General features: G+C 38.2%; 2 protein-coding genes across 2 annotated transcripts; both read left to right on the top strand.

The window, feature by feature from the left end:
• Window positions 1-897: 897 nt before the first annotated feature.
• On the top strand, window positions 898-11,737 carry LOC131426591 (uncharacterized). The gene is made up of 5 exons (XM_058589448.1): window positions 898-1,933; window positions 9,059-9,131; window positions 10,764-11,280; window positions 11,343-11,489; window positions 11,553-11,737. Exons 1-5 carry the CDS (start codon window positions 1,538-1,540, stop codon window positions 11,632-11,634), a joined length of 1,215 nt encoding a protein of 404 aa, XP_058445431.1. The 5' UTR covers window positions 898-1,537; the 3' UTR covers window positions 11,635-11,737.
• A 5,160-nt stretch (window positions 11,738-16,897) lies between these two features.
• On the top strand, window positions 16,898-17,952 carry LOC131426590 (microsomal glutathione S-transferase 1-like). The gene is made up of 3 exons (XM_058589447.1): window positions 16,898-17,114; window positions 17,413-17,495; window positions 17,623-17,952. Exons 1-3 carry the CDS (start codon window positions 16,989-16,991, stop codon window positions 17,864-17,866), a joined length of 453 nt encoding a protein of 150 aa, XP_058445430.1. The 5' UTR covers window positions 16,898-16,988; the 3' UTR covers window positions 17,867-17,952.
• Window positions 17,953-18,036: the final 84 nt, after the last annotated feature.

Raw genomic sequence — 18,036 nt, 5'->3', positions numbered from 1 at the left:
ATTGTCAACCGGTGTATTTTGTCCATCAGTATAAAATTGACTTACTCTTTACCTATCTAGGACAGATACTTAGCTCTCATGTGAATTTCTCCCTCGGCATTTCATGATCTTTATGATACTGAGAAATGTTATTACCAAGCGATGCCATTTTCCTGCTAATCATAACAAACACGTTCGAGTAGCAGAAACAATCAGCTGCGAAATATAATAATTTCCTTCGTATGATGCTAGCGCATTTAAATGCTCAGACAATTCCCCTGCTCTGTCAACCGTAGCACCCGTTGGTGTCTTATGGATAACCTTGTCCTTTTAGTCGCTGAGCCGAATCACTTTGTTTACTCATAAGAACAAATATAAATATGTTACAGTATAATTTAAAGTTCGCTGACGCAGGACATTCGATGTTTCGTTTGTTGAAACATGGAAGATTCCAAGGGTACAGAATAATTACCACAATTGAAACGAACTTACAATCAGAAAAATTTATTGAACGGAAATCAAGTTGACAACACATCAAATGCCACATGCTAATACACGTGTTTTACTTTGATATAAATCATTCAAACAATAGTGGGAACCAGCCGATTTCAGAACTAAATCATCAAGGCCGAGTGAATTGGAAAACACGAAGCCCATCATTCTTAGCATCATACTTGATTTAGTTGCGCTCGAATATCTACCGGTCTCTAACAAAACAACAAAAAAAAACGCCGAAACACACTACAAAAATGTAACAAATAAATTAAAAACACAAAATTAGTCAACACGATGGCGGCTCCGAATTCGGAACCTCTGGACTTTCGAAAGCGAAAATCCATTTTTTTACCTGAACGCCCATCAAAGTGACGTTACAATCGTTAGCCTCTCTCTGAAGCGAATCGGCTGAAGAATCGCGATCAAGCGTTTTGTACGCGACTGGCCACGTCGGTTCTGGTACGTGTTTGTAATTTACGTTCAGCAAACTACCGACTCGGATAGGCAAGTTTTAGCTAAGCTTTCGCTCAAACATAGGAATCTAGTGATCGAGTAGCAAGTTTGCACGACCATTTGTTGCCGACCATCAACCGAAATTCACGGAAGCAAAAATCTGCTGCAACCTTCAAAGCATCTGCAGACAGGCGGCTACCGGCTTGACTGACCACTGCAGGAAATTGCGATTATCTTGCAATTTTCTTTGTTAGTGAACTTTGCCGTGGAGTGCACATACGTTTCCAAATGTGACTGCCAAGGACATCCCGAGCGCTTCACGAACGGACGACCTTCGGTCGGTTCTAGTGAGAAGCCATGTTGTTTCAATTCGCGCTAGTCCGCTGTCAGCCGTGATCGGAAGTGTGCTTTCCGGTGAAAACCTGTGCGATCGGCCGATCGATTATCATACCTGCAGTTTACAGTAGTGAAGGCCAGCCAGCCGTTGATCTTTACAAGAAGGAGAAGAATTTTAATTACTTCAATTTCATAACAACGTTATGGGTCTGAAAGTCGTCAAGTTCTCGGACAGTGAGCAGTGCTATTTAGTTGCGTTCGACTTGTTGCCAGAATGTCCTCGAAGAAGGTACTAGAACAGGCTATTGTGGTTTTGGTGCTAGTAACTATCGTACAATGTCATCTACTAAAAAAATCCCGCCGAGTGAAAAGTGATGAAGTGACAGTTCTACCTACCGAGTCTCTAGCAACGTCCTCCAAACAGACACTCAACGGAAGTACAACGGCAGCGCCTACTGTTGACGAAAATGAAGTCGACAATGTTGGCATCAGTACGGTGATCGTGGAGTTGAAGCATTTTGGAACGAAAAATTTTACATTTCTCGAACCGGATCACATTCCGATCAGCAACTTTTTGGATCTGGATGAAAACGTCGACTTGGAATTACTGTTCACCGAACACGTAAATGGTAAATTGGAACTGAGCACTAATCCAGCTGACAATATTGTGGTGAGTGGGGAAAATCGGGAGACTGGTAAGACTAGGAGATGACAAGTAAGCTCACGGTAGGCACTGGGATTGTGAAATTATGAAACTTTTGTTGCTAGCTTTAACATTTTTTAATTGAAATCACATATTCGTTGACGATGAATTAGCTTATAAAAATCGGTTCAACTTAGCCCCGCCCCACAATCAGAATTTCAAAAAACTTAAACTTCATTCAATAAAAAAAAACTCATTCAACAATTTTGGATTAAAACGATGCTATAAGTTGGCTGTGATATAGTTATTCTATGTTAAATTTGTTAATTTATTACAACTATTGTTATAAATTTCTTCTTTCGGACCTCTGTAGTTATATCAAATTCAACAATAATTGTGATACAAACGTTTTAAAATCTGTTACGATTTTGAACCCGCTAGAGCCATTTTTGCTATGATTTTTGTTATTTTAACAATCTACCAGCCAAAAATATTTCAAAATTTGTTACAAAATATTTCTGACAAAAATTACTCCAGTGTTTATAACTCTGTTATTACCATCTGATCGGGAAGGGTCTGTGCAGACTTCTCTATAACCGATTTCGCTGTTTTTGTCCAAGATTTTCGAAATTTTTCGATAGTTGTAGCTTGTTTTTGCCTTTCTCATATAGAAGAAGGCTATGCAATCACTGTGTAAACCAACTGTCATATAGCATTCGACTCAGCTCGATGAACTAAGCAAATGCCTATGTGTGTATGTAACAAAAATGTGCACTCGATTTTCTTGGAGATGACTGGACCGACTTTCACAAACTTGGATTCAAATAAAAGGTCTTATGATCTCATAGTTTGCTATTGAATTTCATCCGGATCCGTCTTCCGGTTCCGGAGATACAGGGTGATATGCTCCAAAAATATGGAAAATATATGCACTCTCTTTTTCCAGAGATGGTTGAACCGATTTTCACAAACTTAGATTCCAATAAAAGGTGGGAGCGGGAATAGGTCCCATAACCTGCTATTGAGTTTCATTTGGATCCGACTTCCGGTTCCGGAGTTATGGGGTAATAGGTGAAAATTAAGTATAAAATATGCACTCGATTTTCTCGGAAATGGTTTGACCGATTTTCACAAACTGAGATTCAAACGAGAGGTCTTACAATTATTAAAAACTTTATATAACATTTCATCCGCATTCGACTTTTGGTTCTAAACTAGAGCACTAGAAGTGGAAAATGGTCAATGTCGCGTGTATTTTTTCATAAACGATGGCAAACACTAGTACAAATCCCATAAAACTGATTGATAAATTCTTTGTTAAATTCATTGTTCATAGATAGAATATCAAACTAATTCCGGCTGTCCTGGTTCTCGATTTTCGATTCCAGAAGCATCGAAAACATTGTTTTTTGACCGGTTTTCATGAACTTGGGTTTATGTAGAGAGTGTTATAATCCCAAATAAAATTCTTGATTTTCGTCTGGATCCGACTTCCGGTTCCAGAACTACTTAAAAATTTTACACCGCTGCCTAAAGCAACGAAGTGAAAGAGGGAAAATTTCTTTTCAATTGGGTTCACAACTGTTCCAATTTGTCGGTCATATTTGTTGCTGGTGATGCGAACTAACTTCGGTTTTTCCGGTCCTTGAAATTAGGTTTCGGAAGTATTGGAAATAGTGGTAAAACACTGCAAAAAGGATTTATCTTACTTTTCTCCTAAGGAGTGTATCGAAACATTGATTATTGAATAAAAAGCGAAAAAAAAACATATTTTGACATCAGTTTTCGATATATTGTAGAAAAATTACATTTTTATGCATTTCACTGATCCTGAAATCCTAGTTTCTGTGAAACGCTCGCACTTTGGACTTTGTCCCGTTTTTTTTAACTCCTGCATGTTTTGGGACACTGTACCTTCCTTCCGAAAGTGCCGCTCGACAATTGCCCAATACCTTTCAATTGGTCGAAGATCCGGGCAGTTCGGTGGGTTGATGTCCTTTTCCACGAATTGTACAGTATTTTTTGACAACCACTGTAGAACGGAGTTGGCGTAGTGGGCTGAAGCCAAATCCGGCCAGAAGAGAGGAGGAGCCTTATGCTTTCTGTACAGTGGCAGCATTCTCTTCTTCAAACATTCTTTCTCGTACACCTTGGCGTTAATTGTGCCCTTCGTGAAGAAAATCGACGACCGCAAATCTGTTTCTTGTACGTTTTCAGGGAGTTCCGAACTTTGATCCGTTGAATCATCCCGATGCTGGTGTTGAACTACTTGGCCAAATCCCGCGTCGACGCCGATGGGTTTTTCCTGATGTACTCAACCACTTTTAAGTCCCGGCCGGGCTGGCTGGGACCCGTTTTCCTACCTGATCGGGGCAAATTCTTCATGGAGAGGGTCTTACCGAACTTCTCGATAATATTTTTGACACTGGTGTGGTGCACTTTCATCCGTTTTGCAATTTCGTTGTACGTGACACCATTTTCTGAGCACCAAGTGTGCAGAATTTTCTTTCGCGTTTCCGGATCAATTCGACTCATCATTGAAACGATAAACCGTACCGAAACCAATCGATTGCGCAGCTGCTATTGACATGTAAACAAACATGTCACCGCAAAACACGCTGCAAAAAATTAAGCCATTTCAGAGTAATAACTGTTTGAATGTTGCTAACTACTTAACGATACACTCCTTAGTTGGTCAAATCGATTTTCATTTACTTATATATTCAAAGGAAAAAGCTTACAATTTCATAAAAAGCAAAGTCTGGGCATTATTAGCGTACAGAATCATTGCATGGCTAGTACTAAGATTCTACTGGCACTAAGAATCCTTCCAGGTCGGGGTTCGAACATATGACAGCTGGCTTGTAAGACCAGCGCCCTACGCATTAGAACTCGGACAATTTCATAAAGAAGCCCCGAATTCGTTGTGTATAATACTCCCAGTTCCGGAACTCTAGTGTATTTGGATTCGTAGATTTGACTAGATTACGGTCGAAAAAACTTTCCTGTTTCTATTCAATGATCAGTTGTTTTTAGAACTCCATAGTAATATTTATTCGCCTCTTTCGATACAACATGAACTCCATTCGCTTTATACCATTCCAAAGCATCTTTGGCATAGTGACAGGATGTCAAATCAGGCCAGAATAGCGAGGGAGCGTCATGTAAGAAAAAAAGTTGTTTCAAGAGTCGGTTTTTACAGGTTAACGACTCCAGTAGTTATATTATATATGGAAACTGTTAGTCATAGGAGTGAGATGAACTTAGGAGCATTGAGTTTGAGTTTTCGTATCGCTATAACAGCAGTATTGAACTATTTTTTTCTGCGGTATTGCTTCTTGCAACCGAAGCAAAGATATTGTATTCGATTTTATCACAATTCGTTGATTAACTGACAAAATAATATAGCGACTCTACTAATGAGATGACTATTGGTACAAAAGCCCAATATGAGATAGACAAAAAACAACTGTTATTTTATTACCCACCCAAACTCATTATCCAGTCTATGTTTTAAACATTTTGAAGCTTGCTCAATAATAGATGTAGTTAAATAAAATAAAAATTTTATAATTTCAGGCATTAATACATAGAGTAATTTGCTTGATGTAATAATTAGAATTCCGCAAATTAAAACGACGGAACCGTGAACATAGCCCTAATTGCCATTATAAATGTTGCGTGACATTTCGGTTTGGGTGATTCAAGTCACTTTAACTATACTTCCTGTGCGACGAGATTCCGGTTCCGGAGATATAATGATGTAAGTGGCGAAACCTCGAAACCGAACTTTTTGTCATCTACTCAATTTTTCTTGGAGATGAATGAACCAATGTAGTCAATCTTAGGCTCGTTCAAGAGCTAGTGTTGGGTCATTGATCAAGTTCGAAAATCTAATGACTACCCCAGTCGGTATTGAACAGTCGTTTCTGGTTGCCTAGAGTTGCATCGATTCAAGGCTTCAGTCTTTTTTAAGATTACTTGAATCACTAACAGTCTTTTCGAAGACTCATAATCTGTCAACCTTTTTTTAAGGCTATCATCCAAAGAATGATATTCTTCGAGTTCATCAGTCTTTTTTAACGCTCGTTCTCTTAGACAACAACGAGTTAGTTCAATGACTTTAAATTTACAGAATATACCTGTAAATCAACAAAACGGCACACATGTCACGCCTAAGTCTGCTAATGCACTTTTTCCTTCGAATGTAAATAAACAAAACACAGGTACCCTTACTCTAATTATTAACAGGTAAATCTGTTCCGTCATCTTACTCTGGTGACAGTTACGCTAGCGTGACAGGTAGACTACTACCTACCACTAATCCTTCAATGAAATTCATTTCTTTTAACTAAGATAATTTAGGCAAAATAAAGGAAAATAAAATGGTCTACCTACAAGATCAGCTTTTTCAAATGAATTCAACTTCTTCCCTTTCCGAAGCATTGCAAGTTGGGTGGTAATTTACAAATAATATTGTTATGAATTTAACAAATTCAACAGCGATTAAATAAAGATTTGAATTTTGTTGACTAAACTTGAATCGGCCAGTTGAAGTCGGAAATCCGTTTTCGTTCGGTACGTCAGTTTAGACATGGAACTTCGGTACTAAACAAAAGGTGTTCTGCAAATAGTAGAAACTTTACGTCTGCTTAGCAATTCCAATTGAACTGCCGAGTTTTGCATGAAGCAGTTTAATTTGTGCACATTAGGCTAACCCCTGAATGAATTATTTGAATATTTTGAATCGGAATGTTCGATCTTCCAAATCGAGTGAAGATTAGTTTCATAATTTTCTCGAAGTCCACAAAATTCATATTGCTATTGTGATAGAAACATTTCTTAAAGCTTGCTTCATTTAGAATTGGCACAAACTGTTGCTCATATTGTGGCGCTCCTGGTGAACGGATTTGGAAGTTCTTGGCGCCCACGTGTCGGGAATTTTGTCAGCTTCACGTATGATTTTTTGACATTCCGCAAAGCGACTGTACTTTGTAAGCAATCAACATGGAAGCCGAAAAAAGGGAAAAAAATGTGCACAGTTATTTGGAAAATCCATTGTGGTCTGCATCTAGGCTAGCTCAACAGCTGAAATTGCCCAGAAATACCGTATGGCGCGTTATCAAACGGTGTAAGGAAACATTGACGACAATTCGGAAGCCTCAAGCCAATCGTCGGAGTGGAATTGTCGACCGGAAACTGCGTGCTAAGATTTTGAAGACGATTAAGAGAAATCCTAATCTGTCGGACCGTGATTTGACCAGAAAATTCGGTGCTGCCCATAGTACCGTGAGGAGAACTCGACTCCGGGAAGGAATCAAGTCGGGTCGAGCTAGCAAACAGCCAATTCGGACCATATAACAGAATAGTGTGGTCAAAATTCGTGCTCGGAAACTATATGACCAGGTGCTGACCAAGTTCGACGGGTGTCTTTTGATGGACGCTGAAATCTATGTCAAGGCTGGCTTCGGGCAAATCCCAGGTCAAAAATTTTACTTGGCAACGACTCGGGGGGATGTTCCAGTAAAATTTAAATTTGTTTTGCCGACAAATTTGCAAGAAAATTTATGATTTGGCAGGGCATTTGCAGCTGTGGCAAAAAAAAAACGAGTTTTCGTTACAAATAAGATAATGACATCGGAACTATACCAAAAAGGGTGTCTCCAAAAACGAATTTTGCCGATTCAACCATCCCGTAATGTTTTGGCCAGATTTGGCAAGCCGTCATTACAGCAAAGTCGTTCAAGAATGGTATGCAGAGAAAGGGGTCCAGTTTGTTCCGAAAAACCTTAACCCACCCAACTGCCCCCAGTTCCGCCCTATTGAGAAATACTGGGCAATCATGAAGAGGAGACTCAAGGCAGGTTGTCAAAGATATCAATCAGATGACGACCTGGTGGAATAAGATAGTTAAAACGTGTTACAGGAAAAATTCGAGAGTTCCTTTGGAACCGTGACAAATAATTTTATCCGTATTTTTTCTTAACAGTATGAAGAAAACACTACATTTGTATCAAAAAAAGATCTTGAATTCAATAATAAATAACTGAAATACAGGCAATTGTCTTTGTTCCAATTCTATCTGAAGCAAGCTTTAAACCAAATGTCAAATTGAAATTATTTATCGATTTTTGTCCAACGGCAAAGCGAACGTCGAAATTTAACTTTCTTTCAATACTAAAGTTATCGAAGGCTTGGAAATCGAAACAAAAACCACTCATGGAACAAATTTTATCACTGGAGCATCTTTGCCATTCCAATGGAAGGGAAAAATACTTCATAATAAACTCTTTGCAGATTTTTTTTGTTCGATTCCATCTCCAAATAGTCCAACTTGTTTCTCTCCCGCGAGGAACCCCTGTACAATTGATCTGATTCTAACAGATCAAAGTCACATTTGTAGTGAACTGATAACTCATGCTGGGCTGTGACACAGATCATCTTTCTGTAACATTCAGAATTTGCAAGGAAGTTATAATTAATTCAATTAGTTCTATGTTTAACTAACAATCGAATGTGAAGCATAATTGAAGCTAGGAATATTTCGTCCTAAATTTTGCTGTTTCAAATTGTAAGTTCGGTTATTTATTTGAGTCCAAAACGGTTTTTTCAATTAACCCAGACACGATCGAAATTATATCAACCCATTCGATACGTTTTTGGGTATATCTTTCGTCAGTCGTCAGTTTTTGTAGAGTACTCTAAAATTTCAAATTATTTGCGATTAAGTAGCTAGGAATAGTTAATCAAATTTGACAACAAAACAGGTTGGAGTTCTCCTTTTGCGCATCCGAAACTAAAACCTAGAAACCAGGAGGGGTAATTAACTTGAAATTTGACAAGGCCATCACCATCCGTTCCATTGGTTGAGTACTAACTAATTTTAATCAAATATTTTCCTTCTAGATGGAATCTAGAAAAAAAAACGGGATAAAACAATGCGTCTTCCCACTTATTTGCATACAGATCATGTAACGTGACGGTCTTTCTACAGACGATCGTTTACTAATTACTTCGGGATCGGGATTAATATAGTTTAATCATTTGCTACTGTTCGTTGAAGCTTAGTTCCACACACACACTGTCAAACTACAGATACGCAGCTTCAAAACCTCACTCGTCAATTGAATCGTTTTTTATTTTTTCTCGCAGCTTCAAATCGAGGACTACGATGACGATGGCAATACCAAGAGTTATTTTTTGCATTCCTCGCCATATTCAGCAAGTAAGTGCCGTTGGATTAAACTTTAACATGCTTCACCCTTTCCCTCCCAACACGAAAAAAGCACGACCCTCTTGCACGGAACTGCAACTGTTTCGGAGAGACCGGCCTATGCGGAGGCCACGGCTCACTGGTTCCGGACAAAAATACAAGAGCTCGCGTAACACGCTGACACAGAAGAAGCGTGCACTACTGGTATACAACCTCTGTTCGCACTTACTTTCTGCATAAGTTTGACTGCATAATTAACGATTTGCGTTGTTTTTTTTTTTTTTTTTTTTTTTTTTTTAAATAACTATTTATTGGAATATGAGTTAAAATTAAATTATTAAGATTTAAATTGGGTGTTCAGCCACAAGTGGTGACTTTTCAGCCCTGTTATATATATATATATATATATATATATATATATATATATATATATATATATATATATATATATATATATATATATATATATATATATGATTTGGTTATTACCATGAAGACATCATTTGCTTCCGCAATTCTGAGATTTTTGTGTAGGGAAAATTCTAAACCTACTTGTATTGTGTAATGGGGAAAAGGAACTTATATACTAACTTACTAACTAATACAGAGAGCGAATCGATTCAATTGAAGATTGCATCGATTTTTGTCGGAATTTGCTTATAATATTATGTGACATTACATCTAATGGTTCTATATTTGTGAGTCTGTGTAACTCATTTGTACTAAACCAGGGAGGACGCTTCAGAATCATTTTCAGAATTTTATTCTGAATCCTTTGAAGCGTTTTCTTCCTGGTGGAACAACAGCTTGACCAAATTGGTACCGCATAAAGCATGGCTGGTCTGAAAATTTGTTTATAAATTAACAATTTGTTTTTTAGACAGAGCTTAGAATTTCTGTTTATAAGAGGATATAAACATTTAATATATTTATTACACTTTGCCTGGATTCCTTCAATGTGATCCTTGAAAGTGAGTTTTTTGTCATACGTTAAACCTAAGTATTTAGCTTGATCAGACCATGTCAATTCCAAGCCATTCAATTTGAGAATGTGATTATTGTTTGGTTTAAGAAAAGAAGCTCTTGGCTTGTGAGGAAAGATAATTAATTGCGTTTTTGCTGCATTTGGTTTAATTTTCCATTTTGACAGATAATCACTGAAAATATTTAAACTTCTTTGTAGGCGACTGCAGATCACTCTTAGATTTCTACCTGTGGCTAACAGACTTGTGTCGTCACAGAATAGCGATTTCTGACAACCAACGGGTAGATTTGGAAGATCAGAAGTGAAAATATTATACAAGATTGGAGCTACACTCGAACCCTGCGGAACACCGGCACGTACGGGTAGCAATTCAGATTTACAATTCTGATAGCTAACCTGAAGAGTACGATCAGTTAAATAATTTTGAATCATTTTGATCAAATAAATAGGAAACTGGAAATCAGACATTTTTGCTATTAAACCTTTGTGCCAAACACTGTCGAATGCTTTTTCTATGTCTAGAAGAGCAACTCCAAACGATTTGCGTTGTTTCTGCACTTGTAAATAAGGCGGCTATTTTCCCTTTTCCTCTCTGTTCTTTTGAAACACCTGTTTCTTTCTCACCACCCACTGGGATGACGGTGGTCGGGCGGTGATAGGTCCTCTCAATGAAACCACATCAGCATCAAAACCCATCTCAACGCGAGTTTCAGGCTTTTTCCGGGATATACTGCAACGGCTGGGTGTCTACAAGTACATTGTGAACTACCGGAACCGCAAGGAATCTGAAGCCGAGGACACAAAGCTACCACACCGATTTCAACCAAACAGCAGTAATAAAAGTTTAAAAGGGCTGCGATCGTTATCGGCTGTTGTTGAAGATGATCAGACAACGCCATCGTCGCCAATCGCAGCAACAAATTCCAAAAGAACCAGCCAAAAAGGCCAATCTACAAAGTCATCGATCGCAAGTTTATTCGATCAGTTCAAGCAACGAATCAAAGCCATCTACCCCGGAACGGTTTGGTGTGGCGATGGAAACCAAGCCAAGAGCGAGAACGACATCGGGTTCTTCTACATGACAGATGCATGCTGTCGGGCGCACGATCTCTGTCCGATGTCGGTCTCTGCCGGGGATCGCTTCGATCGACTGAAAAATAATGGGTTTTTCACCCGGTGAGTTTCGGAAAATGAGACATTCAATGGTGATACAATTTAAACTGTTTCCCTTTTTTCAGATCTCACTGTGATTGTGATAAGCAGTTCTATAACTGTCTGAAGAATGCTAACTCGCTGGTTTCAAGTCAGATCGGCTATACGTACTTCAATCTGCTGAAACCGCAGTGCTTCCGGCACGAACATCCTAAAGTTGGCTGCTCAAAGAAGTATCTGCGACACGATCGTAAATTAATTTTGATATACAAAACACGTGTATTTTTTTTTTCTAGGAAAAAAGGTAAATGTCTGACCTACATCGTGGATGAAACGCAGGAGAAACTGTGGCAGTGGTTCGACAATCTGATCTTCTAGAGAAATCGTTACAAAGATGGAAGTCTTACTTCATGTACCAAACAATGCATTGTTGAAATAAGTTTTATTTATTTTAATGATAATAGAATAGTTTCAAAAACAAACAAGATGATACCAAATAAATTTTAAAGCTATGATTCTACTCATTTAGGGGTTTTAGTACCGCTAAGTGCACATGTATGTGTCTTATTTTCACCTTTCGTCTTCGACTCATCAGTGCGTTAGCAGTTTGAGTTGAACTGCTAACGCCACCTAACGGATCAACATGAACCTCTAAGCAGACGTTAAGGCAATACTATTTGCACCAAAAGACTGTCCCAGAGAGTATGGACGCAACCAAAAACCGCTGCCATTTCTGTGAATTTTTATGGCTGCGTCCTGTTGTTTACACTCTTCTCTAACCACTCGTGCAGTTGTTTATTCGTTTTCATTAGGTTGTTTCGATATGCGTGGACTTTCAGCAGAACAACGTCGAACGTTGTGTACAAATGGTGCACAGAACGCGGACTGTCACTGAGAAAGATAGCAAAAATGGAAGGAGTAAGTGGAAAAGCCGTGCGAAATGCAATCAGGAAGTTCGGTGAGGCTAACACCTTTGAGGATAAACCGAAAACGGGTAAAAAAAAGGTCCGGCTAACCGTCAGTTGGATAAACGTATACTGAAGGCTTTCGAGCAAACGAAGGAGGTTTAAGTTCGGGATGTGGCCAAAAAAGTGGGCACTTCGAAGTCAAATGTTTTTCGTGCTAAAGAACGTTTGAATCTTCGAACCTATAAGAAGCAGAAACAATCAAAACGTAGTCCGAAACAATAAGCATATATCAGGCCGAGGGTTCGAAAGCTGTACAATACTATTCTTGCTGGAAATTTGAACTGCATTATCATGGACGACGAAACCTACGTGAAACTCGATTACAAATCCTTACTGGGATCACAATATTATACGGTGCGAGAAGGACAAGTGTTAAACCAGTCCGAGACATCGATTGAAGTCGAAAAATTTGGTAAGAAAGCTATGGTCTGGCAAGCAATTTGTATCTGCGGTAAGATTTCGAAACCATTCATCACCACTGCTTCAATGAACAGCGAAATATTTATCAAGGAATGTTTACAATAACGACTTCTACCCATGATTGGAAGCCACAAGGATCCTGTTGTCTACTGGTTAGATCTTGCTTCTTGCCACTACTCGAAATCAACGGTAGAATGGTATACTACCAAAAATGTCACTTTCGTCCCAAAAGACATGAATCCACCAAATTGCACACAACTTCGACCAATTGAGGAATTTTGGGCATTAACGAAAGCACATCTTAGGAAACATGTTTCGGCAGCCGAAACCATTCAACAGTTCGAAAAAGATTGGAAAAAAGTATCAAAACTTGTCGCCAAGAAGTCTGTACGGAATTTAATGAGGAACGTTCACAAGAAGGTGCGCCAGCTAGTCTACAATGGTTAAGTAGCAAATGTTGAGAATAATATTCTGTTGTTGTAGTCTAATATTATCAGTATATCGAATAAAATTTGAATTTCTAACACTTGTGAATTATTTACAGCGAAATCAAAGTGCGTCCATACTTTCTGGGACAATCTTTAATTGTCTGAAGAAAGGAAACTTGGTGACGACGATCTGGTCGTCATAGATAGTAGTCATTGAGAGGTTTTGGTAGCGCATATCGATATCAGTTTCTGCTGAGCAGAGCTAATCAAAGTCAGACGAAAATGACGAGAAGTAAATGTCACCCTCAGCTCCGCTTGCAAATTATGAAAACTAGATCCATGTCAATTCAACGACATAAGCGGAATAGTAATTTCGAAACAATGTTTTTTCTTCCATTTATCCGTTCAGTCATTTTCGGTTTTCAGTGAAAATTGTATATTGTGCAGTTTCGATATTTAACCGAAGCTTTGAGAATGGATAATGACAGATCACGGAAATGTTTTTACCTCTCTTCGTTTGTTTTGGATGCGATTGAATGGATTTTTCTTACACACAAAAAACTAACACTGGTTATTTGGAAAAGATTGTTGGCAAATTTAAAAATTATCACTAGTTCTTTTTTGCAGTGAGTTTAAAACTTTTGTTGAAAAATAGGTAAAGTGTAATTTTCATACTTATTAGCGTGTAATTCCGGGACTATTAGGATAGACTTAAATTTGATAGGGTTCTATGGGGTTGAAAGATCTTTTTTGAGCCTTGGCTTCAATAGTAAGCTATGGGACTTTGAGGCCTCTCATTTGAATCTAAGACTTGTTCGCAATAAAATCTGGACACCCCTAAACAGAACTTGGGTTTTCTGCAAGCACTATCCATAACGTTCTAAAACCTTTCGACACACGTAACACAGATCGGCTGAAAAGTTCGTATCGTTTCTATGAGAGGGCGCCACTAGAATTAAATCCATACCATTTTCAGTTAGTACCAACCTTCAAAAGATACGTGTATAAATTTGACAGCTGTCTGATTATTAGTTTGTGAGATATTGCATTTTGAGTGAAGCTACTTTTGTTATTGTGGAAAAAATGGAAAAAAAGGAATTTCGTGTGTTGATGAAACACTACTTTTTGATGAAAAAAAGTGCCGCCGATACCAAAAAATAGCTTGATGAGTGTTATCCAGACTCTGCACCGGGCGAAGCAACAATTCGTAAGTGGTTTGCAAAATTTCGTACTGGTCATATGAGCACCGAAGACGATGAACGCAGTGGACGTCCAAAAGAGGCTGTTACCGATGAAAACGTGAAAAAAATCCACAAAATGATTTTCAATGACCGTAAAGTGAAGTTGATCGAGATAGCTGACACCCTAAAGATATCAAAGGAACGTGTTGGACATATTATTCACGAATATTTGGATATGAGAAAGCTTTGTGCAAAATTGGTGCCGCGTGAGCTCACAATCGATCAAAAACAACAACGAATTGATGATTCTGAGCAGTGTTTGGAGCTGTTATATCGAAATAAAACCGATTTTTTTCGTCGATATATAACAATGGACGAAACATGGCTCCATCACTCCACTCCGGAGTCCAATCGACAGTTAGCTGAGTGGACTGCACGCGATGAACCGAACCCAAAGCGTGGAAAGACTCAACAATCGGCCGGTAAGGTTATGGCGTCTGTATTTTGGGATTCGCATGGTATAATTTTCATCTACTACCTTGAAAAGGGAAAAACCATCAACAGTGACTATTGTATAGCGTTATTAGAGCATTTGAAGGACGAAATTTAAAAAAAACAAACGGCCTCATTTGAAGAAGAAAAAAGTTTTGTTTCATCAAGACAATGCACCGTGTCACAAGTCGATGAAAACCATGCTGAAATTGAACGAATTGGGCTTCGAATTGCTCCCTCATCCACCGTATTCTCAGGATTTGGCCCCCAGTGACTTTTTCCTGTTCTCAGACCTCAAGAGAATGCTCACTGGTAAAAAATTTAGAAGCAATGAAGAGGTAATCGCTGAAACTGAGGCCTATTTTGAGGCAAAGGACAAATCGTACTACAAAAATGGTATCGAAAAGTTGGAAAATCGCTATAATCGCTTTATCGCCTCTGATGACAATTATATTGAATAATAAAAACAAATTTTGGCAAAAAAATGTGTGTTTCTATTAAACGATACGAACTTTTCAGCCGAACTGTTATACCGTGAATAATGCCTAAAGAAGCGATTCAGAATTTCAGAATCTCATATTCATCCGGCATCCAGATCCGCAATTACGGAGCGATTAGCGTAAACGTTTCGTTTTAAAATGACTCACATTTCTCAGAGACGACGTGACCGATTTTCACAAACTTAGGATCAAATGAAAGATCTTATGGTCTCATATAAAATTCCTGAATTTCACCCCGATCCGACTTCCGGTTACGGAATTACAGGGTAAAGTGCTTATAATTTTATGCTGTCACTTAAAGCGGCGAAGCAAAACACGTATAAAATGTCTAAACTACGCTCAAAACTATTGCAATCGATAGACATTGTTAGTTGAAAGCCAAACGAACCGAATCCAAATATCCTGGTTCCAAAATAGAATTCATTTACTTTGCTCAAACATTATTCGACCGATGTTCACCAACTAGGTTCAAACGAAAGGTCCAAACTTCTGAATTGCATCGGGATCAGACTTTCGGCTCCGGAATCACCGAGTGAAGGGATTGAACAAAATTTATTCCGTCAATGAAGGAGCAAGACACTTTGCAAACGCATGAGTAATGTCCTCAAAAGTGAATGTGCGTTAAAACAAATTCCTGTGCCTTTTTCCTGATTTCAATCAATAAATATTCCATATGCTTGAAAATAAACAAATCAGTTCATTCTGCTCAGAATTGCAATTCAAGAAAAGCGGAAATCTTAATATAAAACTCTTCAATTTTTCTGAAAACTCCTCGAGAAAAATTATTTCATTTTCAGCTTACTTCCACTAACACATTTGATTAGCAACGAACACATTCCTAATATGGATTTTCTCTTACAGAAATTATTACGAAATAAATATTTACGTACCTATTATTAGTAATCCCGCAAAATGGGAATCTTAAATGTAACACGCGAAAGGCAATGGATATGAAAGGTTGTCGTAAAGCTATTTAATTTTGGGAAAACTGCTTTTTTTACAGAAAATATTTAGTTTTGTTTATTTTGTGTAGCGCGATCTAATACAAATGCATTGAAGCAGTATAGCTAACTTTTTTATTAGAGAATTAAAATCTTCATTCATAGAATGTAAGCAATTTTCCATCAAACATTGGTGAAAAAATTATCAAAACTGTTATTTCATCCAAAAAGTCAGGCTTTACATTCGTTTGAGAATAAATTATTGCTAAAAAAGATTGCAAGAGATTTTTTTTAAGCTAGGCTCAAAATTGTTCCAATCTGTAAGTCATATTTGATGTTTTGATTTGTAGATTTTGACTGTTTACGCTCGAACAAACTTTCCTGTTTCTATCGAATGGACAAATTGTTTCTTGTTTTAAGAATTTCACAGTGATATTCACGAGGATACGAGTAATTTGAAAAATTATATCACTACATTGATTAAAACCGGTTTTGCCATTGTCTATAGAAAGGTATTAGAATTGCTAGAAAAACCGAATTTAGAACGAATACAAAAACATAATCATATTACGCCATTCTTGCTTTGTGAGAAATTTGTTTTTCCTCCCCTAATCGGAGCTGACGCAGTCAACACCAATACATTGACTGCTTTCACGTTCATATTCGTGACAACGTTAATTGCAACGTCTATCTTGCCGGTAAGTGAAACAACTAGCCGCGCAATATTTCAGTCAGAGATAAACGGTCTTATTTAGTGGATGTGCCGTTCAGTTTCACGGAAACAACGCACAAAACAGTCAAAATGGTCCAGCTTTTCAACAATGTCAACGAAGAGGTTTACCGGGCGTACGTTTTCTGGTCCGCTGTGTTGGTCGGCAAAATGCTGATTATGTCCATCCTGACAGGTCTTCAGCGTTTCCGTAAGAAGGTGAGTTTGCTATGGAGCGTGACATCGCGCATGGTAGTTGTTTTTTTTGCTTTATCGTGAAAATCATCGTTATTACGCAACACATTCGCGATGCTGCTGTCCATACACAAAGTTGGCCTTGAACTAAGACCGAACTGAACTGAAGGGAGAGCAGCAAATGCCGGTCTACTATGTGTTAGTGCGTGCGCGGCACATATAATGATGCAGCAGTTTTTTTTCTGTTGTTGCAGATAACTTTAATATTCTACTAATAAAATGTACTTTTCATTGTTTATAATTTTTATACAATTTTTTGTAGGCTTTTGTCAACCCAGAAGATATAGCTACAATGCCAAAGTTGAAACTGAAGTTTGACGATCCTGATGTAGAACGAGTTCGAAGGTACATTCAATGCAAATCATATATCACTGATTCAATATCTTTTTCCAGTATTCGAACAAAAGTCAAGCCGTGCATTTAAATAAAAAATCGAAATTTCATAACACCACACACGATGTCCTTTTTACAGAGCTCACCGCAACGATCTGGAGAACATTCTGCCGTACTTCGTGATTGCATTCTTCTACATTCTGACCAATCCGGACGTGTGGATTGCCACGAATATTTTCCGTGCCGTAGCTGCGGCTCGGATTCTACACACACTGGTTTACGCCGTGGTGGTCATCCCGCAACCAGCTAGAGCGATCGCCTTTTTCGTTCCGTTCGTTGCCAGTCTCTACATGACAGTCATGACGGTTACGTTCTTCCTGTAGGATGGTGGTACTATTTAAGCCTTTTTCCTACTGTTTATGGCTGAAACAATTGCATGGTGTTTTTTATAAAACGTTTGAAAACTGAACGAATGTGTTTAATTCATTGACCTAAACTCATACGAAAAAAGTATTGATAAAAAATCTGTTATCAAGCGATTCGATATCTCAGT

Source organism: Malaya genurostris, chromosome 1 (genome assembly GCF_030247185.1).
Source record: "Malaya genurostris strain Urasoe2022 chromosome 1, Malgen_1.1, whole genome shotgun sequence".
NCBI lineage: Eukaryota > Metazoa > Arthropoda > Insecta > Diptera > Culicidae > Malaya > Malaya genurostris.
This window is presented reverse-complemented; position numbering and strand designations above follow the sequence as displayed.

Excerpts from the sequence above, each read along its gene's own strand:
- LOC131426591 (XM_058589448.1), top strand. The coding sequence starts at position 1,538 with ATGTCCTCGAAGAAGGTACTAGAACAGGCTATTGTGGTTTTGGTGCTA. Across the intron at positions 1,934-9,058 it reads ATCCAGCTGACAATATTGTG|CTTCAAATCGAGGACTACGA; the intron begins GTGAGTGGGGAA and ends TTTTTCTCGCAG. Across the intron at positions 9,132-10,763 it reads TTCCTCGCCATATTCAGCAA|GTCCTCTCAATGAAACCACA; the intron begins GTAAGTGCCGTT and ends GGGCGGTGATAG.
- LOC131426590 (XM_058589447.1), top strand. The coding sequence starts at position 16,989 with ATGGTCCAGCTTTTCAACAATGTCAACGAAGAGGTTTACCGGGCGTAC. Across the intron at positions 17,115-17,412 it reads TTCAGCGTTTCCGTAAGAAG|GCTTTTGTCAACCCAGAAGA; the intron begins GTGAGTTTGCTA and ends AATTTTTTGTAG. Across the intron at positions 17,496-17,622 it reads GATGTAGAACGAGTTCGAAG|AGCTCACCGCAACGATCTGG; the intron begins GTACATTCAATG and ends TCCTTTTTACAG.